General features: G+C 41.2%; 1 protein-coding gene across 4 annotated transcripts in view; it reads right to left on the reverse strand.

Annotated features, from left to right (window-relative positions):
* chchd6a (coiled-coil-helix-coiled-coil-helix domain containing 6a) overlaps positions 1-20515 on the reverse strand; it is an 84256-nt gene extending 63741 nt beyond the window's left edge. For all 4 annotated transcript variants that reach the window (XR_008832796.1, XR_008832797.1, XM_056422679.1 and 1 more), the window contains exons 1-4: positions 20351-20515; positions 18195-18288; positions 17437-17557; positions 15674-15818 (exon numbers count right to left, since the gene is read on the reverse strand). Coding sequence is in view for 2 of the 4 variants with exons in the window: in XM_056422679.1 (XP_056278654.1) it covers positions 15674-15818; positions 17437-17557; positions 18195-18288; positions 20351-20434 (444 nt within the window). In the remaining 2 variants the exon portion in view is untranslated. The remainder of the gene's footprint in view (positions 1-15673; positions 15819-17436; positions 17558-18194; positions 18289-20350) is intronic.
* Between the last annotated feature and the right edge of the window lie 5329 nt (positions 20516-25844).

Below are 25844 nucleotides of genomic sequence, written 5' to 3' on the forward strand. Positions count from 1 at the left end.
CTCAGATCCGCCTTCGACTCGCGTTGAGAACCACTACCACTTTCGGCCACAGGGAAAAGCCAAAATAACTTAAAGGGTACCTGTAGTGCAAAACAATATGTAGCCAGATCAAAAGATAATGTGTTTCTAAAGGTTATTCATGCACTGACGGTCCAGTATTCAATAACAATACGTAGTTTAGGCTGTTCAAAGTCCTCAACTCCGACATGCGACATTGCACTGGAGCTTGAATATGTCGCGGGTGGTGTGACGTCAGATCGTTGATAGATCGACAGCCAGCCACAGCGGATGTGTTCAGATACCAATATAAACAACGCCGGCCGCAAACAAATGCTGAGAGATTGATAATATGGACGATGAAAGATTGTCTGATTCAGCAACTGGATACTTGTTTGAACCTTTAAAAGCAGACTATCCCCATTTAGTGAATTGTGACAGCGATGATAGCGATGATTCTGATGAAGTTGATGCCGAAGGACCGGTCCAGATGCTTCACCGGACCGTGCACGCAAGTCGGCGGACGTTTGGTGCAGTTGTGGAAAACAAAAACAGACATAGAGTGCATTTGTTGTAAAGAGCACGAACTTATGTCCGATGATATAGCAGGGCTCTCAAGTTTTGAAGACAGGCAAGCGTGAGATTTCCATCAGCACCCGATACAGCTGACTGTTGCGCCGCATCGAGAAGAGTTGTCGACGGGCTGCTAGTGACTATTTCTACTCAACAATCGATCGGCGATTGAGCACCCCTGCATTCAAGCATTAAATAGCCGAGAGGTTTTTCAGCGTGAGGAATTAGATGTGTGGCGGAGTGCGTGAGATAAGACCGAAATCGTGAGTCTCACGCTCAATGCGTGAGACTTGAGAGCCCTGATATAGTGTCATTAGACCTCATCTGCTTCACACAAAGCGTGAGCTTGATAGCTACATCGCGCATAAGCCAGCGCTGGAGATGTCTTTCATTGATGCAATGTTCGCCGACACGTTCGGGGTGCTAGTGACTTTTTCTTTGCTCCGTCCGTCCCGATGCGCGCAAACCGGTGTCGGAGCTCGACGGCGGGCAGAGGACTGTCAACGCAACACGAGACAGAAATGACATGCTGCTGCTGTAATGTGGCGCTATAGAGAAAGTGACAGGGGCGGGCCAATTTTTTTATGTCATGCGATCTACCAATACGCGATCGACTGGCAGGTCGCCGCGATCGACGTATTGAGCACCCCTGATATAGATTGTGTAATTCTTGAGGCCACCGATCTATCCCAAGAAGCAACGCGTAGAAGTGGCTCGGATTGGCTGAATTCCTTTCAACGACTCTACGTCATAGTTAGCTTTGAGCTGGAGTAAATAACTAGCAAAATGGCTGCGCCCACGGACTCGGAATGTTGACAAAGAAATGTAATTCCTCGGGCTATGCGTGACTTGTTGACAATAGCGGCGGGGTAAATATGATTTATTTGATGCGCCGAATGGATGTAGCATGTTGTTGTTTTGCACTACAGGTACCCTTTAAAAGCTTTTTTTTTTTAAGTGATGACATGAATTGATTTTACCGGAGTAATATGAATAAAGGGTATTCAAATGTAGGTTTTTTCATCCGTGACGGGAAAGGAAAATAACTCAAGTGATTTACGGACTGTAACAAATGTAAGAACATGAAAAGTTACGTTGCCATAAAACTAGCATTGCCGGAAATACTTATAACATGGGGATTATAAAATGTCTAAAATCTATTTTTAAAATATATTACTACAACGAGCAGAAGCAAGTTGTGCGTGTTGATCTTGCCAATGAATCGTGCTTTGCTGATGAGAAAAAAAACGAAGGAAGGAAAAGGAAACATAACACAGTGCCATCTTTACAAAGCGTGCCTGGGATGCGGCGAGCAGTCGCGCTGCTGTGATAAGCCATTTCCAATTTGCAGAGTTCACACACAGCAGCGCGTCGTCGGGGTCTCCGTCTGAAAGACTTTCAACGCGTAAAGAGGATCGTGGGCAAATCAACATGGCGACGTCGCCCCCACCTGCATGCAAGAGCATCTGACCGTGTGGGGAGGGAAGCTGGCTGCCGAGCTCGCAGTCAGCCTAATGGCTTTACATGCAGAACCGTGTCAGTTCCTGCAGATTACAATTACCGATATCGCCGGGGAGCTTATCTGCACCTCACCCTGCTCCTTCACTCACCGCTTTCCCTCCACCGCTCCCTTTTCTTCCCCTCCATTTCATTGCGTCTTCTCTTCTCCCCTCCACTCTCACCTGCTATCCCCTTTACTCGTCTTCTTTTAATCCTCCTTTCCCCAAACAGTGGCACATGCGCGGTGCTTAGCGGAGTACGAGTTCATGTGCCTGATACCAAAGTCTATATCAATACAAGGATTTGAACACAACGTGTATCCATACAAAATGAAAATGAAAAAGAATAAGAAAAACGTTTTTGAATTGGCGCAGTGAGACACTTTACGTCGCTCGGAGGATGTAAAGCCATTGAAATTCAAGGCGAACCCTGGGTAAAGTAAAGCATCTCATTTAACCTGTTTTTCACTCATCTAAATGGCGTAATGGCAGTGTGTTACCATATGTCTGACTAGATAAGCAGTCAGAGGAGTACACGATAAAACATCAAGCTATTCACCGGCTCATATGTACGCTATAATAAAGCGTGTCCCCATCTGCTTCCCTCCTGCCCGCCCGGGTGTGTGTGTGTGTGTGTGTGTGTTCACGAACACAGCTGTTTAGCTCACACCCATAACCAGAGTCTGAATGAGTTTCCTGAGTGAGAGACAGAGAGAGAGAGAGAGAGAGAGAGAGAGTATTTTCAGCTGATTATATGGGCTTAGGTATAAACAAGTGAGGTGTGTTCATCCAATCAGAGCCAACATCTGGCCCATTCCGGCGGAGCTGCTCGACAAACGGAAAAAAAGGCCGACAAGAGGGATCCCGGCGCCATGTTACTCTGGAGTGCCGCCGCCGCCGCCTCAGAGTGCCATCTGGGAATGGAACGCCGGGAACTGAGCGTCCCATTTGGATGCGTAGTCTCTGCTGTCAGGTGGTGGTGATGGTGTTTAAAAAACTATTCTTGAGACTTGATGGGCATGCTGTGCTACAGATTGATATGTAGTACTCCTATTGACAACTACGTCAACAGAGTACATATTTACAAATATACGCCACAACATAGTTGTTAGGTTACGTGAAAATCTGTAACTGCTACATTATATATATATTGACATACATTCTCACACACACACACATACTGTATGTTTTACCCCCCAAAATCTAAAATAGCACATGAAATGAGGAATAGTATTTCTACGTTATTCAATATGCATCAACATTAATTATCTCAGAAGGATAGCACTGCTTGTTCTTTGTTGGAAACTGTGTGTGTGTGTGTGTGTGTGTGTTGTCCAGGTTGCTGAAACCCGGCGGAGGAGATCAATGGACAGACTGTATCAACAAACCCAGGAATTTAATTTTTTTTAAAGGTCAATATGTTGACGTAGACTACGGTTTACGTGAGCAAATCAGGTTTTTATGGGCTATTGCAGCAATTTATGAATGAGCCTCTTCTCCAATTAGCGGGGTTAAGACGAGGAGGCGAGGGAAGAAATCAAGGAAGCATGCTGCACTAGCTGCTCTGCACTGGCTCAGTAAGACTACTTGTAGTCCTAGAGTCTTAAAAGTAGAATGGGAGCCAGAGCCTTTGGTATCAAGCTCTCTTATGGAACCAGCTTCCAATTTCAGTCCGGAGGCAGACACAGTCACCTCGTTAGAGTAGACTTAAGACCTTCCTCTACAGAGTTTATAGTTAGGGCTGAATCAGGTTTGCCCTGGTCCAGCCCTTGATATGCTGCTTAGGCTTAGCTGCGGGACGTTTTAGGATGCACTGAGTACCTATCACATTTACATCAGATTTGGTTTTGGGACTATTAACTCGCTGGCTCCCGACCAGTGACTGGCCGCTGCCTTGGCGTGCCTTACTGGACGCTGAGGACTCAAGAAGATTCTTGTACCTCCTTACGCCACCTAGAAATAACCCCAATGACGTCATAGTGACATCATCCTGAGAACCTTTTAATAGAAAGCCTGCATAACAAACTGGGGTTTATGGATTTCAGAAAAAAGGTGGGTGCTTACAAGACAGGCAAAGTAGAATGCGCTGGAAAAAAAAACGTGGAGAGATGGATTATGGGAAATGTAGGACGCAGTGTTTTTGAAGGTTCACCCACCCGAGGGACAGCACGTTGGGACATCTCTGCCTCTGCCGTTTCATTTTTAACCGTTTCATTGTTTTCTGCCTTAACTCCCCAACTTTATGGGAAAACAATACCAAAACTGTTGGGAGTACCCTCTTTAAAAGATTAGATGTATTTCACAGGAGAAATGCAGGAAGCACAATTTTCAACTCCACGTCTACTTTCTTCCGTTTTACGCTCACAACTCCAGCGATTGTTAGTCGGCCTCCAAGCGCTCCCAAAAACGCACTCGGGCGCTGACTCATTACTGTTTAGCTGAGGTGCTGCTCAGGTTACCCGACCCGACCCCCCCCCCATGTGTGTCAGTCTTTCACTATATGGGGGTAATTGTGTTGGGACTGCAATGCAATTGTGACATACTCATTTTACAGCACTGAGCAACACCAGAGACTAGCACTGTTTCACTCATTTCTTTTTTGGGGGGGCGGGGAGGGGGGGGGGGACGCTCACAGCCAAATAAATAAAACACTGCTGTTAGAAATATTAAACAAGAGACATTTACAGTGTATCAACTGCTGACTTACTTGTGAATTGTTATGACTGACAAAAATAAGCAAGCACAAACCTATTTATTTACATCAACAAAGTGGTTGACACTCTCGGCATTACAGTAAAATCTTTCCCGTCATTGAGCCCCTCTGCAGCCAATTCCGGAGGTATTAAAAAAATACTAATAATGAGATGAACGGTCACTTTACGCGGAGAGCTCCGGGTCGAATGGATGAATATGGGGAACATGTGCAACAGCATCTATGACCGGCAACAAGAGAATGTCACACTTGAGATTTGATGGAGTGCGTAATGGGCACAGAGACGGAGCAAGTGAAACTTGCAACAGGCTTTTGTTGCCATCTAGTGTCACTTGGAGGAACTGGTGAATCCAGCATTTTCATTCCAAATGGGCATATGAAAGCAAGTAATGATGGGAAGTGACATGAACTTTCAACTTGTTGTCTTTAGATCTTTACGGTCTCAAAGTACTTATATATGGTGCGACTGTGGGTCAGTGGGTAGCAGGTCCGTCTTTCAATCAGGGGGTTGGAGGTTCAATCCCCGCCCTAGTCGATGTGTCCTTGAGCAAGACACTTAACCCTGAATTGCTCCCTGTAGCTGCGTCTACGGTGTATGAATGTAACAGGATTGTAAGTCGCTTTGGATAAAAGCGTCAGCTAAATGACATGTAATGTAATGTAATATATATCATAGTCCTGCTGTGGTTTACTGAAACCTTTATAATGTCAGAACCTGGGTTGAGGATTCCAGAGAGTCCGTTAAATCGATCATCTTTTTTGCGAGGAGCGACATTTAGAATACCGCTAAGAGACCAAATTCTCCCCCTCCGAACAATTTCTGTCGGTTTCTGTCGCCAACAAGAGAGCGCGGAGCTTTTCTAGGCTCTCCCCGTGTCATTTTTAAAAAGGGGCCAAAATTGACCAACTTTAAAGTGAGCATTGACGAAAAATCCTCCCTCAATTTATCCCAACTAAAAAAAATATATAATAATAAATCAAACAGACGTTGATAAACCCTTGCGGAGCTAGTTGTTTTCACTAGCTGAGCGCTTCACCTGACTGGAAGCAGCGATGGTCAATATTTTCCCAACAATGGATCTCTATGTATCATCGGGCGATGTGAAAGCAGTCGCCTGAAGCGATGAAGAGAATCCTCGTCTGGATCGGCTGCCTCTTTTGTTCTGATCTGCACGGCCCCTCAGACGTTTACTGGGCAGTACAGTTGGGCGCAGGACATTTTGTCACCAAGTGTTCCATTAATCTTGCAAACAAAACCGTGAGGATTGGCCTTTTCATGCTTTAACCAGCGTTGTCGCGTCACGGCCTTGTGCGACGCGTCGATTCACCTGCGCTTTACGGGCGCTTTCAGCGAGAATCAGAAACGCCTGGATGACATTTTTGTATCAAGTGAAGCTCCATCAGAGGAAGTTAAAGGGCAGCTAATTAAATAGGCCTGCTAATTGTCCTGCAAAGAGAGAGAGAGAAAGAGAGAGAGAGAGATTTACCACATGCTAATTTGGCTTATAACCTTTCAACGCTTTCAACAGGCACCGAAAAGGCCATTAACTCATTACAAAAAGAGAAAATCCCTTTTAGCCCTTTGGTTCGACGTGCTCCCTTTCTTTTCATTCTCCGGCTCCTCTCTCTCATTCTGAAATTAATCTGCGGAAGATTTCCTATTAACAAAGACAATTCAACAGTGAGGGGGGGGGCCTTGGCTGGAGAAAAAAAAGAAGAAGGGAGAAACAGAGCGAAGAGAGAGCAGAGCGCGTGGGATCAGGCACTTCATCCACAGGAGGACAAAAGACGAGGAGGAAAGGAGTGAGGGAGAGAAAAGGCGGAGAAAAGAAGAAACCGGTGACTGCAGACATCATTGTCTGGCTCTTTTCGAGCCGTGACACGGCGCTGCGCTGCCCCCCCACCCCCGCCCTCCCCCAACACACACACACACACAAACACAGAAAGCACTTAGGAGAAAGGAGAGAAGGTGCCACAGGTGATTCACACCTTTGTTCCACACTCGAGGCCAAACTCTGCAACTTACGTTTCAGTCCGCTTCTTTTTGTAATCTCTCGCCCTTCCTCTCTCCCTCGCACCGCCCGCAGCTCCTCCCCTTTTTCCGAATTCTGAAGGTAATCCTAACCTCAATTTTCTTTCTCATCCTCATCCCTTCGTTTGGCCCCATCTGTCCTTTCTTGTAAGTCCTCTTAAATGTGCAACATGTTTAGTCTCCTCATATTTCCCTCCTTTTCTCCCTCTCGCTCCTCGAAGCACTAAAGAAACATGCGTCACTGCCTCCTTCTCATCTGCTCCTCCACCTCTTCGCGATCCTCCAGGAAAATGTCAAAGACTTCTCCACCCTCCGGTTCGTTCCCTCCCTCCTTAAGCTCAATGCTCCAGGAAACGCGTCTCATCTTCTCTTTTGTTTCATTCATTTGCGCTGCTTCCTCTGCGTTCTTCACCCTAACCCCCTCATCTTCATTTTCATCCTCACATCCTTCTCGCTCCCATATATACTGAGTAAATGCTCAATCAGCTGTCTCCCGTCACTTCTCATGTGTTCAGCCTGACTCGCCCCTTTTTCTTTCTTTCTACAGGCGATATTAATAATAATATACACTTTTATTAATCCCCAAGGGGAAATTAGTTCTCTGCATTTCACCCATCCTTAGTTATTAAGGAGCAGTGGGCTGCGGTGAAGCGCCCATTGCATAACTGTTGAGGTGCGTGGGTTAGTTCGTGCCTATTTTAAATAGTCCAAATGCACCGGAAGCGTCTGACACGAGCTTCTCGGAGTCCACCTCGTGTTTTAAATGGCCCGAACAAAAGCTTGGACATGAACTACTTTGACGCCTCCACTTTACCGAGCATCGATCTTTGGAGCGCCAAGTGAGGAACCCTGGATCTTGGAACCCGATGGCCGGGTTCGGGTTCTCTCTGCAGGACGGCCTCGACAGGACCAGGACCGGCATTATTTAGATCCAAGATCTAGATCAGTGGTCCCCAAACTAAGGCCCGCGGGCCAGATACGGCCCGCCTCCACATTTGGCCCGGCCCCCTGAACAATACCAGACGCATTCAGATTTTTTAAATATATTTTTTTAGTCTGGCCACGCAAATCCTAGACAAATAGAACGGAATAATGGCAAAAAGGTTAGGTAAGATCCCGAAAAGGGTTATTAATATTTGGTTATGTGTGGCTTTCTGGTAAACAATAAATGTTTACATTTAGGCACCTCTGCGATCGTCACACTTTTCCTGTTACAAACTGACCCGGCCCCCATCAGAGAAGGGGAAAGTTTTGTGGCCCTCACAGGAAAAAGTTTGGGGACCCCATATCTAGATGAATCCAAGATTAGGAGTGTCTGTAATGTACACAAATGTCGCCTGTGCACCCACTGCACCTGTAATGGTTTGCTAAAACTTTCTAAAACTAAATTGAGTCACAGCTGCCGCTTAATATAGAGATGAAATAAGTTTTAGATAACGATTCTAAACTCAACAGTACGCTGGCTTTACCAACAAGAAGCTGGGGGCCGACACAGACCTTCTCAAGGACCCTCATATGCACGGTACTTTGTTCGGCGACTACTGCTATGTGCATGTGCGTATGTATATGTATTCATAGCACAAGAAACGGTAATTACAAAGAGCCCTCAGCATCAGAAGGTCTGGTCCCGCTCGACCGGTCATTTCTGTTTGCCACGCCCCTCCAGCGGCTTCCTATTAGCGTCGGGGAGTGTGTTGGAGTGGAGATAAGGCGGCGGGAGAGGAGAGGAGCGAAGTGGGGGGAGTCACGTGAAGGCGCCGGCTGGTGTGTAAAACAAGCTTCCCCACCCACCCCCCACCCCCTCCCACTACTACAGCTCCAAACCCAGCACCGCTCCTATCTCCAGCTCCAGGGAAACTCTCAGGGTGCAATTTACCGCTCGCACTGCACTGATAATACCGTCTTCGGGCAGGAAAAAGAGAGTAATGGGCCGGGATAGAAAAGGGAGAAAGACACAGGGAGATAGAGGGTGGAGGAGGGTAAGAGGACGGAAAGAGAGGGGGGGGGGGGGGGGAGAAGGAAGAAGGAGCGTTTCCATGGAATTGCAAATGCAATTTGTGTCAGTGCAGAACGTTCCAACGTGTGATTAAACCGCAGAATTCCTCACCGGGCTGAATTCAGGATGCGACCCGACCCCCTGCTGCTGAGAGACACTCAAACCAATCAGCATTCACACAACGTCGCCACCGAACTCACTGCACGGAAAACCCAACGTGTTGAATGAATGCGCACAACAACAAAAAAAGAGACAGAAGAAGAAAAAAAGATGCGCCGTCATCGTACAAAGACTGCAACAGCTCCGCCAAGTGGATGTTACAGTGGGAAGGGGATTTCATTTTCATATCAGATATACAGGACTGTCTCAGAAAATTAGAATATTGTGATAAAGTTCTTTATTTTCTGTAATGCAATTAAAAAAACAAAAATGTCATGCATTCTGGATTCATTACAAATCAACTGAAATATTGCAAGCCTTTTATTCTTATAATATTGCTGATTATGGCTTACAGCTTAAGAAAACTCTAAAATCCTATCTCATAAAATTTTAATATTTCCTCAGACCAAGTAAAAAAAAAGATTTATAACAGCTGAGTGTTTGTCAAGGCTCAGGAAACCCTTGCAGGTGTTTCGAGTTAATTAGACAATTCAAGTGATTTGTTTAATACCCTACTAGTATACTTTTTCATGATATTCTAATATTTAGAGATAGGATATTTGAGTTTTCTTAAGCTGTAAGCCATAATCAGCAATATTAAAAGAATAAAAGGCTTGCAATATTTCAGTTGATTTGTAATGAATCCAGAATGCATGACATTTGTTTTTTTAATTGCATTACAGAAAATAAAGAACTTCATCACAATATTCTAATTTTCTGAGACAGTCCTGTATATATATATATATATATATATTAATGTAAGGAGACAGTAGTCGGCGCGGAGCTACAGTCAGCTGTTAGCTGTGCCCCGGCGGTAACCGTGCAGCCGGATGGTTGGGTAACTGTTCGCAGGAGTCGAAGTTCACACAGAAGCCCGCTGCACCAACCACTTCACGTTTGAACCAGTTTTCCTGCTCAGCGGCTCTATAGTCAGGAACGTGAAAATAGCGTCACCGGAATACAGTCAGATTGTAATACACGCCGTGGTAATGACGCGAGCCGCGCTCGAACTCACTAAAATTAATGTGGAATCTTCAACCGCTGGCTGTCGAGGTGGTGATAATGTGGGCTCGTAGACAACTGGAAGACTTTCTGGGAAAACCTGATCTGATGAGTTCATCCCACGTTGGAGCGGCGGAGGCTCATTTCTGCGAATATGACCAAGTTGATCAGACTTAATCTATGACAACCCAGGGTTCAGATCAGAGCAGAGTTGTAGTTTAACACCCTCTCTGCTCTTCCATTCGAGCAGTTACCCACCCTTGACTTTAGAGTAGAGACTGTGTCTGTCCAAAGTAAGCAGAAGAATTATTTCAGCAGTGCAACAAAATAGGTCTATTAAATGTGGTCTCCTAAATATTGAATGATTTAATATCAGATAATCACATTGATTTATGTTGCCTAACTGAAACCTCTCCAAGTCATATTAATACTATTAATCCTCAACCAAAATTACACTACACCTCATTTGAAAGCCTTGTTCTTAGTCTTTCACATCCAACCTGGAAAACACTGATTCTGTACCGCCACCAGGTCCATATTCAGAGTTTATATCTGAATTCTCAGAATTTATATCAAGTTTGGTTCTTAAAACCGATAGTTATTATTGTTGGAGATTTTAATATCCATGTGGATGTTGATAATGATTGCCTTAGTGCTGCATTCATCTCCTTGTTAGAAACCCACTCACAGCTTTGGCTGATCTTGTTCTTACCCACAGAATCCTCTTCTGTCAGACCACAACCTCATAACTTTTGAATTTATACTATTAGTCAAAAGTTTCTACACTAGATGTCTAACTGATAGTGCTTCCTTCTGTATTTGATTCTCAATATAACAGAGGACTCCTGGTCTAACTTTAGTCCGTCCCAGATTGATCATCTTGTTGACAGTGCCATAGGCTCTCTGAGAATGACACTGGACTCGCCCTCTGAAGAAGAAGACAGTGAGGAAGAGGAGGTTTGCTCCTGGTATAACCCTCAGACCCGCAAACTGAAGCAGCTTGAACGCATATGCTCAACTAATCTCGATAGTCTTAAAACATATAAGAAGGCCCTCCGTAATGCCAGAGCAGCCTATTACTCATCAATAATAGAAAAAATAAAACAACCCCAGGTTTCTCTTCAGCACTGTAGCCAGGCTGACAGAGAGTCACAGCTCTGTGGGCATTCCTATAAACCTTAGTGGTAATGACTTTATGAACTTCTTTAATGAAAAGATTTTAACTATTAGGGACAAGATTAATAAACCAGTGCCAATCTGTTCTCAAGTGGAATGGCCTTGGAAACCGCTGTATGCCCTGGTGTATATTTGGAGGATTTTCTCCTATCAACCGTGACCAATTATTTTCAACGGTTTCACCTGTCTCTTGGACCCCATCCCCTCTATTAGATATTATCAATGTGTCTCTGCTAACAGGCCACGCATCCACCTTCAAGGTGGCTGTTATTAAACCTCTCCTGAAGGAGCCCACTCTGGATCCAGACAGACCGATCTCTAACCTCCCTTCCTCTCCAAGATCCTTGAGAAAGTGGTAATCAGTTGTGCGACTTTCTACATCATAATAGTTTATTTGAGAAATTTCAATCAGGATTTAGAAAACACCACAGCACCGAGACGGCACTGGTGAAAATTACAAATGACCTCTTAATGGCAGCAGATAAAGGACTCCTCTCTGTCCTGGTCTTGTTAGACCTTAGTGCTGCATTCGACACCATTGACCATGACATCCTGTTACAGAGACTGGAGCAGTCGATTGGCATTTCAGGCACGGCACTAATTTGGTTTAAATCCTATTTATCAGATCGATCTCAGTTTGTATTTGTAAACGCCTCGATAACCACCAACGTTAATCACGGAGTTCCACAAGGTTCTGTGCTTGGACCAATTTTATTTAAACTTTCATTGTTATGCAGATGACACTCAACTATATTTATCGATAAAACATGGATGATGAGCACCTCAGAGATCAATTATCTGGTGATGTGGATTCCATTGCCCTGGCATCCAACACCACTGTAAAGAATCTTGGCGTTATCTTTGATCGACTTGTCCTTTAACAGCAAATCTCAAGGACTGCATTCTTTCATCTACGTAATATTTCAAAATCAGGCACATCTTGTCTCAAAAGATGCAGAAAAATTGGTTCACGCGTTTTCATCGAGACTGGATTACTGCAACTCCTTATTAGCAGGCTGCTCTAATAAATCTCTTAGGTCCCTCCAGTTGATCCAGAATGCTGCAGCTCGTGTTCTCACTAAAACTAAGAAAAGAGATCACATCACTCCTGCACTAGCTGCTCTGCACTGGCTCCCAGTAAAATCAAGAATCACTTTTAAAATTCTTCTCTTAACCTACAAAGCCTTGATTGGTGATGCTCCATCATATCTTAAGGAGCTTGTCGATTGCAGTCCGGGAGGCAGACACAGTCACCTCGTTTAAGAGTAGACTTAAGACCTTCCTCTTTGACAGAGCTTATAGTTAGGGCTGAATCAGGTTTGCCCTGGTCCAGCCCCTTGATATGCTGCGTACCTATCTCCTCTTTTTCTCTCCTTAAGGATGAATTTTCATCTCTCAATCACACGTTACTAACTCTGCTTTCTCCCCTATCTGCCTGATGGAATTCCTGCTCATGACTACGCCACTGTCCTGTTGAGACTCCCACCGCCATCTGCCTGATGGATCGTGGAGGTCTCCATCTGAACTATTCATACACTCTGTCATATTCATTGAATGTATTTTAACTGTCCTTCTGTACACATTACATCTATTGCATCTGTCCATCCTAGGAGAGGATCCTCCTCTGTTGCTCTCCTCCAGGTTTCTTCCTTTTTTCCCCTGAAGGGTTATTTGGGAGTTTTTCCTGGTCCGATGTGAGGTTTTGGGGCAGGGATGTCTATGTGTACAGATAATAAACTGAAACTGAATTGAATCTTATTGACAAACAGTACACATCAGGTTTCTGCATGTGTAAACTTTCAATTAAAAGGAAGGGGAGGGAAAGTAATCTATAAAACGGAGGTCCTCATTATGCTCCTCTCTGGATCTCGGGGTCTTTTCCTCAGGCAGCGGCTCACATAGCAGGATGTCAAGGATTGGCAACATCATCCACATATTCTCTGAGCTCTCTGTACTGGGACTGGGGGGAGAGCCTGTAACTGTGTGCGTGTACTGATTTTATCCAATGCTACTCAATGCAAACATTATATGTGCATTATGGTTTATTTTTGAATAATTATAATATTATAATTACAATAATTATTTTTGAAATTTCCCCACTGTGGGACAAATAAAGGAATATCATATACAGGACTGTCTCAGAAAATTAGAATATTGTGATAAAATTTACGAATTTGTGTCAGGGCTTTAAAAATTTGAAAAATATGCATCTTTGAAATATTCTAAGCTTGCTGAGTATTGTATTGCATATTTGGCTACAATTCAACTCAACTATCTCATTCTAAATATTAGAATATCATTAAAGCATACTAAATTAGATGCCTTGACAGCCTAATTAACTCAAAAGTTAGACAACACATTTTCAAAACATTTTTTTGTTTTTTTTGTTTGTTTTGCTTTTATAAATTTGTTTTTACTTGATTTTAGATTTAAATTTTATGAGATAGTTTTTTTTGCAAAAATTAAGCTGTAGAATTTTATAATAAATATTAATAATATTTGTAATGAAGTGTAAATGCATGATTTGTAATGAATTTGTTTTTTTATAAGAATATTGATTTAAATTTTACTTTTTTATTACAAAATTTTGATTTGAGACACAAAGTATATATCATATAGGGCTGGGCAACGATTAAAAATGTTAATCGCATGATTTCCCTGATTAATCGCATTTGTATACGCAAAATCCAATAATTAATTCAAAAGTAGTGTATAGCGCACTTCTATTTTAAATGTTCTGCCATATGAATGAAAGTGCCATAACATTTGTTGTCCCTGTTAGAGTGAGACACCAGAAAACATTTTCAGTGCAGTTTGTCAATTCCTAGAACTTGACACTTATTTTAAATGTACTGCCATATGAACTAAAGTGAAAAAGAGGACACTTCGTCTGGGGGGGGGGGGGGGGGGTGCTGAGATTAAACATCTCTCTTGTTCTGCCTGTTTTGTGATATACATGCCTAAAAGGTGCCTAATATTTCTAGACTGAAATAATATCGGCATTATAATTATTATAACTATGAGGATTTTTTTGTTGCCTATTTTGTGGAGCCCCTCAGGAGTGGTGCCCTACGTACAGCGCGTAGTGCGCTATGGGAGCAGCGGCGCTGGTAGGAGTTTATAGCACAAACAACAATGAACTAGTGGAAGCCGCAAGGTGCTCAGTGTTGCCAGATTGGAAATGGTGAAGTATCGTACCAAAGGCTCAAAATGGTTGTATTTGGAGGATAATTATCGTGTATCTGGCAACCCTGAGATCGGTCGACCAATGACTGTTCTCTATTCTGGGAGATAACATTTCCAAAACTTGTAAGGGGTAAATACTAGTTTATGAAAACCCAGAGAAACACAAATATCCGACGAAGCAAAATCCAGACGTTTTTGGAATCCCTGCCGGACGCATTTTTTAGGTCTCAAAAGCAGGACATGTCCGGGGAAACCGGACGTCTGGTCACCCTATGTTCAGTCGTCCCCAGTGAGAGCACGTTGTGAAGCTGTCGCTTTTGCAGTCCTCTCCTTTTCATACAACTCGTGTATTCTCCGTGTGATGTGTGTCTTGAGGGCGTCTCATACCTGCCGTCATTTGTTGAGATTCTCAAAATGTTTCTCAGACCGACGTCTTCCACAAGACTAACCGGCCTGCAGTCTGTAGCGATCCACTTCGCTATGGCATCGGTTAGCTTCTCTTGGTTGATCTCCTCCCTGCAGCGTCGTCTGCCGAAGCCTCGCTCCACTGTGTTTGGTTGTATGATTCGCTGCATCAACGGTGTGTTTAGCATGTAAATGATATTTAAGACTGGAAGTACACCGGTGATAAGACAATTCATCTTGGCAGTGGTTACATATGACTTTGTTTCTGTCGATTCCGCCGTCTTTAAGAACTTTAAATTGAAAAGCAACACATGTTTACAATAATAAAATAAATAAGCCCTAATATCATATCATGGTGTTACACACCTTTTTTCACCTTTGAGCACATTGACCAAGCACTGTGTATTGCCGCCAATGTCTGTCTCTCATGTTTTTATTTTTACATATGGGTTTATTTTTTTAACACGCTTTCAAACCAGAGGCATTCATTAATTAATTAAAATTCACAGGAGTTCCTGTTACTAGAATTTCAAGAAATTGGTCACTGGTCCGGATACAACTGTCACTCTGTCTGCTCCAACATTCGGCCACGCCCGCCTTGTCACGAACCGAAACCTTTTTTTGTGGACGGTGAACTGCTGGTGTTTACATGTGGAATATCAGAACGACTCAAATTACTAGTCCTGTTAAATATGACCATCGCAACTAGTTACGCTGCTCATGAACGTGACAGTGTTATTAATGCAAGGCAGGAACATTGGAAAATTACAGAGTTCATTCTCCTTTGAAAGAGTAGCTAGCGCCTCTCCTTTCACCTCAGCAGACCAAATGCTCATCACAAATATGCTCCATTCATTTAATAATTTCCTATCTTACAAATAATGTGTGTGTGTGTGTGTGTGTGTGTGTGTGTGTGTGTGTGTGTGTGTGTGTACCAGTTGTTTGGCGTTCTCGGCTTCTTGTCGTTTTAGTTGCCTTTCCTGGGTCATGGCTTTAGTCATCTCCTCCCTCGCCGCCTCCCTCTCTCTTTGCGCCACTTTGACCCATTCCTCCTTCAATGCTGTCTTCTGGTGTTCATACCTGAAACACACACACACACACACACACACATAATAATGCTTCCTTTCCTCCACACTGTAATGTGATTACAGTCAAACTCACATTAATACATATCTTTCCACAAGGGGGCAGTATATACCAACTGTTCTCAGAGCAGTCAAACACATGGAGCAGAGGTTAATAAGATAACATTTATAATACAACTTTTTTGTTTTGTTTTTTTGGCAGTGTTCAACCTAATTCACCAGTATCTACATTCAATTCAAAAGGTCCTTTGTGTTTAGAGCTGCAGTCAAATATTTTAGATCCTACAGGCAATCTGACCTCAACCTATTTTTCAATCTGTGTTTCCCCGCTTTTTTAATATTGAGGGCCACTGACCCAAAACAACCAACTATTGTAATTTAATTGGAAACGTTGGTTTCTTAGTCTCAAACTACTCGTCAACTCCGTGACATTCAATTGGCATTTCCCTGGAATCTAAAGTCAAATAATGAGCTGGCCGAGACTTTATATATTGCACTGAGGCCCACAGCCCTGCAAAAAAAATTGAATATAGCATGTATTCATACAAAATATGGTGGATGGAATAAGAAACTTAATGGTGTTATGATTGTACAGGGCAAGGTGCAAATTCACAAATAAATGGTCTTTGGTGTCCCACTTACATTGCATTTCAGAGGACCACTCCTATACATGGCTTTTGAGCAATCAGATGTGTGAGCATGTATCGTGACACCCTCCCTCAGTGAAAGGGTGGATGTGTATTTCTTTTTTTAATGTTTTTCTTTTTTTTTAATGATTTTATGAGGCCTATATTTGATCGTAACCAGGATGTTTATTGCTTTTTATGATGTTTTTGTGATAACCATTTTCTCCATTAGTGAAGGCTTGTAATATCTGGCCACAGGGACTACAGTTGAAATGTAGCCTTAGCTAAGACTGATACATTTACCCCTGGGTTGATTGATGTGTCCGGTCCCTATTCAAATAAATTAATTAATTAAATGAATACATAGGTGTTGTTATGAAGTATAAGCCAACTCTCTGAAATGTTCACAATGTTGTTGCCTCTTAACCTGCTGCCATTCATTTTAGTTACCTTGACTGAGCCTTGATAAAATGAAATTTGAAAAATGAGAAGAAAAAAAAGGTGCAGGATAGTTTTAACCACAGCGCTTCATTGAAGCCGTCTGTGAACGAGGTAAACAAAACCCAGATTAAGTAGTTTTACTGAAGGTACTGATGGGTTTGACATTCCGAAGATTCATTCATCACGTTGGCATTTAAATTCTAAAAATCAACATTCGTAAGCTGTGAAGCTGCTTCTTCGTTCTCCGTGTTTATTCATTCTGTCGAAAAGCAGTATTTCTGCACAGTTGCAGATAAATGCTTCAATGCATAGGAGTTGTTTTCACTACAGTCTCCTGGCTTTCCGTACACAGCTGTATTCAAAGGGCGGTCTCACACATAATTAATTAACGGTATCCCTCCACAATAATACAAAATCAAAATATAGAACATAAAACATTTTTCTTATTTGATTTTGGAAGCAGCATTGGTTACTTTACAGTGAAGGAATTCAGAGCTACACATTCAAAGACTCCGTATTAGGAATTGACATTTCCTTTCCACCCACCTTTTCTGTTCTTCCTTGGCAAAGGAGGCTGATTTGCTAGTGCTGGACTGGGTACCGGGTTTGGCCTGGTGCTGAGGGCCCGGCAGGGGTCCTGACCCTGAGCTGGCGCTGCGAGGAACACCTGGACAAAGACAGAGTGGATATCAAGCCGGAAAAAAAGTGGAGCCTGAATTACACTCAAATTCTGATGGATTATGAGGCCGACATAGTCACAACGTCCGATTGGAAAGAGAAGTGGTGAGATAACGGATCGATTGAGATCCTGACCGCTTCAGGAGCAAGCAGAGTGTGTGAGTGAGAGAGAGAGAGAGAGAGAGAGAGTGTGGTACTGATTCACAAAAGTAAAGGCTTCCGAGATGAGGGCTGTCTGACCCTCCAACTATCTCAGGATTAGTCTGAAAGTAAATTTGTTTCTTCTTTTTTTCATAAAAGATTGTAGAGTTACAAGTCAGAAAAAAAGTAAATAGAATGGTCCAATGTCCCGAACATGAATCAAGCTCCTAGGATGAAGAATACCGCTCCCATAATGAAACACCTCATGAGTCATAACTAGTTAATAACTGCTGTGTCTGCAGAGTTCCCCCTTCATACGCTAAATGTGGAATTATTATTAGTCTTCACGTTTGAGAGACATTTTTTTGAATTTCCTTTCCAGAACACCGACTGTGTGCACATGCACAGAGGTGTTCTTAGCAATATGTACACAGCACATTAAAGTATACGTTTTATCAACACATAAAAAACGTGATACGTGATACCTGTGTCTTTCTGAGGGCTTGAGGTTGGTAGGAATGTGGTTTCTGGAGCAATGTTGGCCACTCCTCTCATCCTCTGGAGAACATCTTCTGAAAGCTGTGGGAGGGGGGAGGGGGGGGGGTAAAAAGATAGTCAAGTAAGAGACACAGAATTAGCCGATAATTGCCCTGAAGTTGTTTTGTATTTTTCTCCTTATTCTTAGCTTTGTTTGCTTTAACGCGATGAGAGGCCTTTCTTAAAGTTTCTACAAGCGTAATAACATTTTACTGGAGCGGAAACCGTAGCATGCACATTGCATGGTGTCATATTCAAAATGAAAATCAGCGTTTTATCTTTTAATCGTATTAATCCCTTGGTTAAGGCACAGCCATTTATAAACCTGCAAAATGGTCCAGAATGCAGTGAGTCACTGTAGCTCTACTCTTCGTGTACATGTGTGTGTGTGTGTGTGTGTGTGTGTGTGTGTGTGTGTGCAGGTCCAGGGAAATAGCAAAACATAGTTAAACCACAGTAGGCTGCAGCAGCCACTGACTCACTGTTCCTATGACTCACAAGATTTGAATGTGCAGGCAGGGCTGTTAAATACAATAATCTCTTGGGCTTATCGTCCTTTTTCCCCCTGACTTTTACAAACATTTTCATGATCATTGTGCTGCATAGAAGTATAAGAACTGATCTCTGAACTCTTAACTCGCTTGAATTTCATCCATTTATCTTTAATATTCAAAGTGGCTGGTCAACTTTACGAGTTTGCAGTCTAGTCTGAAGGTGCCTTCCTATCCTGTAGGAAATTTGGAAATTACATGCCACAAGTTCACAGTTCAGATGTGTTTGTGTGTGTGTATGTACACATGGAGGGATTTGAAAAGCATGACCGCTATGTGTGGTCAGAAGAGTAAGTCTCATGTACGCGTAACCACACTCAACGAGTTATGAAGGTCAGGGTCAAAGTTGCACTAAATCGGAGGGTTTTGGCGACAACAAATTTAACAAATGTTGACAGTCTGTCAGGCAAACTTCTGAAATGACATTCCTCCAGCTAATCCACTGTGAGCAAAGAGGTCATGGAGGTGAGGCTGCAAAGGTGAAAAAGGATCAACGGCTGGGCTAATACATTCTGCAAACGGCAGCCGCAGTCGTTCTTGTAGTTCGTGTCAATTCTTTCCTTTCACAGCGTTACGCACGTTCGTATAGTCAGTGTCTTCTCCCCAGTGCTAGTGCAGGTTGTCAAGCGGTGACATATTACATGTTGTCTTCTGCTCATACATTTTAAGGTTAGGAATGCTTGTTTCATTGCAACAAACTGGCTCAACAAATCGTTCAGCTAACACATCAATTCATATTCATGTTTTTGCATGACCTCACCCCGATGTCAACCGAATTCTCGATTTCACTTTTAACGACATTGAACACATTTAACCAAAGTATTTGCATATTTGTTTTGGCTTCACGTACAGTGGTATTACTTTTTCCAGTATCACTTGCCACAACGCAAATGTCTGACATTTACGATTGCGCTGGAAGGCACCAGGAGGGAGAAACGCACACCAAACTCCTTACGATGTGCAGCTCCCTTTGGTTATGACACATCTCTTCATAGCTACAACACACGAATATCTCTTTGGGTTAAGAATGCATTTATTATGCAATTAAAACGTTTAATATGAATAATGACGAGCGTTGTTGGTTCGCCTCTTAACTGGTGGCTGATTGTTGACAGCAAACGTTGTTAGCAAACGCTGGACAGCGGCTATAAACGGTCAACAAATGTGCGATTTCTAATCGATTTAGTACCGCTGAGGGAAACATGTATATGCCGAATTTACCGGAAGACACCGGAGATTTCTAACTGACGTATGTTCACCTGCCCGGTGTGTTATTTTGCCAATAAAACAAGGCACACGTGTAACTGCTGCTCATTACGATGGAGGTTTGGCGTGAGGAAACCGGGTGACGTCCCAGCTCGTGCATCAACCTGCCGCCAGCCCGATCCCGTTACATCCTCCGACCTCCATCAGTCGCTTTTCGGTCTGTTTAGCTCAGAGCTGCCGGTGAGTTAACGTCGCTGTGTTGTGCTCGGATAACCACAGCATGCTAACGGCTCGTTAGTGCGAGGCGGAGCATGGCTTATCAAACACCGGCTAAATCAGCTTTATACCTTCACTCCGCGTAGAATCCGGACTCGTTCCTCGTCGTCGACACCAAAAGACACTTTTCGGGTCGTGCTCTCTCCCGACCCCATAGCTTCCGGTGGTACGGGGCAGTTTTGATAGTGACCTTGCGTAGAATTAAGTTAGTAGCATAAATTGATGTGTCCTGCCCAATGACAAAATGTGTGACAGATCCGGGTTGCCATGTTCGTCTTAAGGCATCCCCCCTTCTAGTAAGTGTGTGGTATGTTGGGAGCGTGTTTTTCTATCAAAGTATCAGTAACACAAGCACATTGTATTATTCACAGCTAACACAATGTTTCTGTGTAAGTGTACAGGTGTATTTAGGTTGCGTACAAATGGTTGAACCACTGTTTGTTGCCTATTTACAGCCCAACCTGGCAACCTTGCTGTAAACGAAAGCGCTGTTGAATTAATGAACTCAGGAGCCAATCATGGACCACATGAACCAAGGAAGCTGTCAAACAGACACATGGACACACAGGCATTATTATGAGAGTTTAATTGCTGCATAAATACAATCCAGGCCAATCTCATATCCAGCCTAAATGTCAGTTTTCACACAAGCCAATGTATACTGTATATAAGGAATTTTAAAAAGAAACCATGTAACTTTCAAGAGACATTAAGTTAACTTTCAATAAACAGACAAATACAAATATAATACATCTTAGCATATTAGACAAACAAATACAAAGCAAATTCATTCATATCATAACTTTGTAATTTATTGATATAATCTATACATTTACTCTAATCATGAATTGTTTTAAAGCATGTTTTTTGTAAACAATTAGCTTGTGATTTATATGCTCTACGTATGATAGCGTGACATTTGAAAGTAGCGCTTTCCAGTGGTTGAATTTTATTTTATTTGTGGGAAGTAAAGTTCCGAAAAAACAGACCCAAAGAACAAGCTAATAATACTCATAATAATTCCTTTTATTGAGAAAACGCTTTCCAAACAAGAGATGTAGCTCAAAGTAATTTACATTAAAACAAATACTAATGCGCCACAAGGTATAAAGACAATAAAAAGAGCAAAGTTAAATCATACAATATGTGTGAAAGCTTTAAAAACAGATCATTAAGAATAATACAACAATTATGTAATTATTTAAAATTATAGATTGTTAGTTTTTTTTTATTTAATTTTATTATGTGCATAATTGTGTGTATTTAATAACTTGACAGTTAAAGATCTAAGAGGTTGTGAAGGATTACAAAAGGACAGTGTTTGCATTGTACGCCGGTCCACAAATCATTGGGGGCTTTAAAAATAAAAGCAAATAATGGTAGACCAGTAAAAAGAGAACTTAACTCACCTTTACACTTAAAAAAATTCTCTGAATCAGTGGCAGCTGGTGGAATATTTTTGGGTTGAGCTGCCATCCAATCAATTTCAGCAGATGTATGAGTATGATTCAATGCAAAAAAAATTATCAAACACACATTGCTACTTTGCAGTTAAATATTGAAAACAAATTCCAACACTGACATAATAAGGACATCTTTTTCATACAATTCAGTATATTAATATACAGGACTGTCTCAGAAAATTAGAATATTGTGATAAAGTTCTTTATTTTCTGTAATAACAAAAATCATACATTCTGGATTCATTACAAATCAACTGAAATATTGCAAGCCTTTTTTATTCTTAATATTGCTAGAAAACTCTAAAATCCTATCTCATAAAATTTTAATATTTCCTCAGAAAAAATGATTTATAACAGCTGAGTGTTTGTCAAGGCTCAGGAAACCCTTGCAGGTGTTTTGAGTTAATTAGACAATTCAAGTGATTTGTTTAATACCCTACTAGTATACTTTTTCATGATATTCTAATATTTAGAGATAGGATATTTGAGTTAAGCCATAATCAGCAATAAATCAGAATAAAAGGCTTGCAATATTTCAGTTGATTTGTAATGAATCCAGAATTTTGTTTTTTAATTGAGAACTTCATCACAATATTCTAATTTTCTGAGACAGTCCTGTATATCATATAATAATATTCTGTATATGATATAAAATACCATATAATTTAAATATACAATATCAATGTCATGAATTTCATATAATATAAATATCATAAATAAATTATAATAAAATATACCATATCAATGTCATGAATTTCATATAATATAAATATTATAAATATATTATAATAAAATATAAATATTGTATAATATATATATACACTACCGTTCAAAAGTTTGGGATCACTTAGAAATGACTTTATTTTTCAAAGAAAAGCACTGTTTTTTCAATAAAGATAACATTAAATTAATCAGAAATACACTTTCTACATTGTTAATGTGGTAAATGACTATTCTAGGTGGAAGTGTCTGGTTTCTAATGAAATATCTCCATAGGTGTATAGAGGCCCTTTTACAGCAACTATCACTCCAGTGTTCTAATGGTACATTGTGTTTGCTAATCGCCTTAGAAGACTGTCTGATTAGAAAACCCGTGCAATTATGTTAGCACAGCTGAAAACAGTTATGCTGGTGATATAAGCTATACAACTGGCCTTCCTTTGAGCTTGAAGTTTGTAGAACAAAATTAATATTTCAAATATTAATCATTATTTCTAACCTTGTCAATGTCTTGACTATATTTTATATTCATTTGATAAATAAAAGTGTGATTTTTCATGGAAGACACGAAATTGTCTGGGTGATCCCAAACTTTTGAACGGTAGTGTATATAATCCAATAGAACAGTTGTATATTGTTAAGATAACCCTATGAACCTTGTTAGTATTCAAATGTGCCTGTTTTTATTATCCACCTCCTCATTGGGTTTTTTCACTGTTTCAATCCTGTCCGTCAACTGCTCCTGTCCGTCAACTGCTCCGCTCAGGACAGGAAGGGCACTATTGGAACTACACTCCCCACCCTGCAGGACTTGTACACCAGGAGGTGCAGAACCAGAGCCGGCAGGATCATGAAGGATCCTCACCACCCCAACAACAGACTACACACACACACACACACACACACACACACACACTAAAACATCTTGAATCTTGAATCAGTGGCGACGTTCACTTTGCCTAATATGGCCACTTGACAAAGTTATCCATGCGTTTCCTGGTGTTCTCATGTTTTATGTGTGCTTCATGTTCCTGAGGCTACTCCCGCAACGGTCCATGCTGGATCTGTCCATGCTGGATCTGTCCCTGTTGATTTATAAAGCACACATGGAAAGCTAAATACCGCATTAGCAATAACCACCCCGGCCACAAACTGTTCACCCTTCTACCGTCAGGCAGGCGATACCGCAGTATCAAGTGCCGCACAAACAGACTGAGGGACAGCTTCTTCAGTCAGGCCATCAGGCTGCTGAACAAGGACTGAGACCCTCATTAACACTATACACCAGAACATATTCTGTGAATATCTATGGCCATGGTGTATATTTTATTACATTGTTTTATATATATATATATTGTATATATATATTGTATGTATATACATATATATATATATATTGTCTCAAAAAAGTGTATATTTTATTACATTGTTTTATATATATATATTGTCATGATGTATATTCTATTACATTGTTTTATATACATATATTGTTAATACTTTCTTCTTTTTTTTGTGGATATTGTATAGTTTATTCTCATTCTTATTCTTTTTTTAGTCTGCTACTGCTGTCGGGTGTTTTGCACATAAGAATTTCACAAACCGATTATACTTGTATAAAAGGGGATGTGACAATAAAAACTTGAAACTTGAAACTTGAAACTTGAAGCACGACAGCATCCAGCTAACCAAACCTTCCTGCTGTACCACTCTCTACAGAAGCTTCATGTGGCGCTTCCCTTTCAATCAGTCTGTTGTCATATATAATCCCAGTTGATCTGGGCCCAGTTGTTTTATCTCTAGCTTCTCGCCAAACGACTTTGGCCCAAAGCTGAATCTATTTTAGGATGCTCATTGGCTAAATTGCATTTCACTCATTTATATCTTTAATCAATAATAGGCTAAACTGCTTCTTAGACCTGTGTCTTTTGGGCCAAATTGATTCGGCTCCACGCAGCTGAGACATGCAGACAGGCGCAGAGGACGTGCAGGAAAAACAGATATTTTGCGCAGATATCCTATTTTACAAATATTACTGGGTAAATCGCCTATTTAAAAAACAGAAATATTGACCATTTTTTAAAATGTATTCTTATTATGTTTTGTGTGTGTGTATATATATATATATAAATGTATATATATATACATATATATAACTGTATATATATATATACATATATTCATATATGTATATAAGTAGGGTATTAAACAAATCACTTGAATTGTCTAATTAAACTCGAAACACCTGGGGCTGAGGAATTAAAATTTTTTTATGAGATAGGATTTTAGAGTTTTCTTAAGTTGTAAGCCATAATCAGCAATAAAAAAAAGAAAGGCAAGGCAATTCAGTTTTGATATGATTTGTGTCGATTCCAGCAATTTTTAATTTTTTTTTATTTAAATGCAAGAAAGAAAATACAATTATCTTAATATGTATATATATTAGTGCTGTGAAAAATAACGCGTTAACTCAGTTAATTAAATTACAGGTTTAACTAGTTATTTTCTTTTAACGCATTTAACGCATGCGCAGAATGAGCTTCCAATCCGTCTGTTGTTGGTCGTCTCGAACCAGCAGCATGTCATTCTGCCTCTACGTGTCGCGTTAACACGACTCCGATCTCCGTCTCGCGCGCCGCAGAGCTCGGATGCCGGCGTGTGCGCGCACATCGGGACGAAAAAAAGTCACTTGCACCCCCCCTCACTTGATTAATCCACAGAAATCTGTGATTAACCTGATTAAAAAATGTTATCGTTTCACAGCCCTAATATATATAATGGCTCACGGTGGGGCCAGGCCCTGTGGCCCTCTATTGTCCACTGCCCTGAATCTAGAGTAATGCACTAGCACGTTACTTGTGATTTAATTACATCCCATTGTGCAGGAAAAACTGATATTTTGCGCAGATATCCTATTTTACAAATATTACTGGGTAAATCGCCTATTTAACCCTTGTGTTGCCTTCGGGTCAATTTGACCCGATTCAATGTTTCACCCTCCTGTCGCCTTCGGGTCAATATGACCCAATTCAATGTTTAACCCTCCTGTTACCTTTATATTTACTAACATATTTTACCCTTGAGGTCAATATGACCCCAGCTATTAAAATCTCCAGAAAATTATTAGAATTAATATTGTTTTCCAAGTTTAAGTGTGAGGTACTTTATGTTTGTTTGTTGACTCCCGAAAGAACACCGACATTAAACATTGAATCGGGTTAAAATGACCCGAAGGCAACACAAGGGTTAAAAAAACAGAAATATTGACAATTTGTTTAATGTATTATTATTATGTTTTATGTGTGTGTGTATATATATATATATATACATTTTTATATATATATATACATATATATATATATGTATATATATATAATGGCTCACT

The sequence above is a fragment of the Pseudoliparis swirei genome, chromosome 9, assembly GCF_029220125.1.
Source record: "Pseudoliparis swirei isolate HS2019 ecotype Mariana Trench chromosome 9, NWPU_hadal_v1, whole genome shotgun sequence".
NCBI lineage: Eukaryota > Metazoa > Chordata > Actinopteri > Perciformes > Liparidae > Pseudoliparis > Pseudoliparis swirei.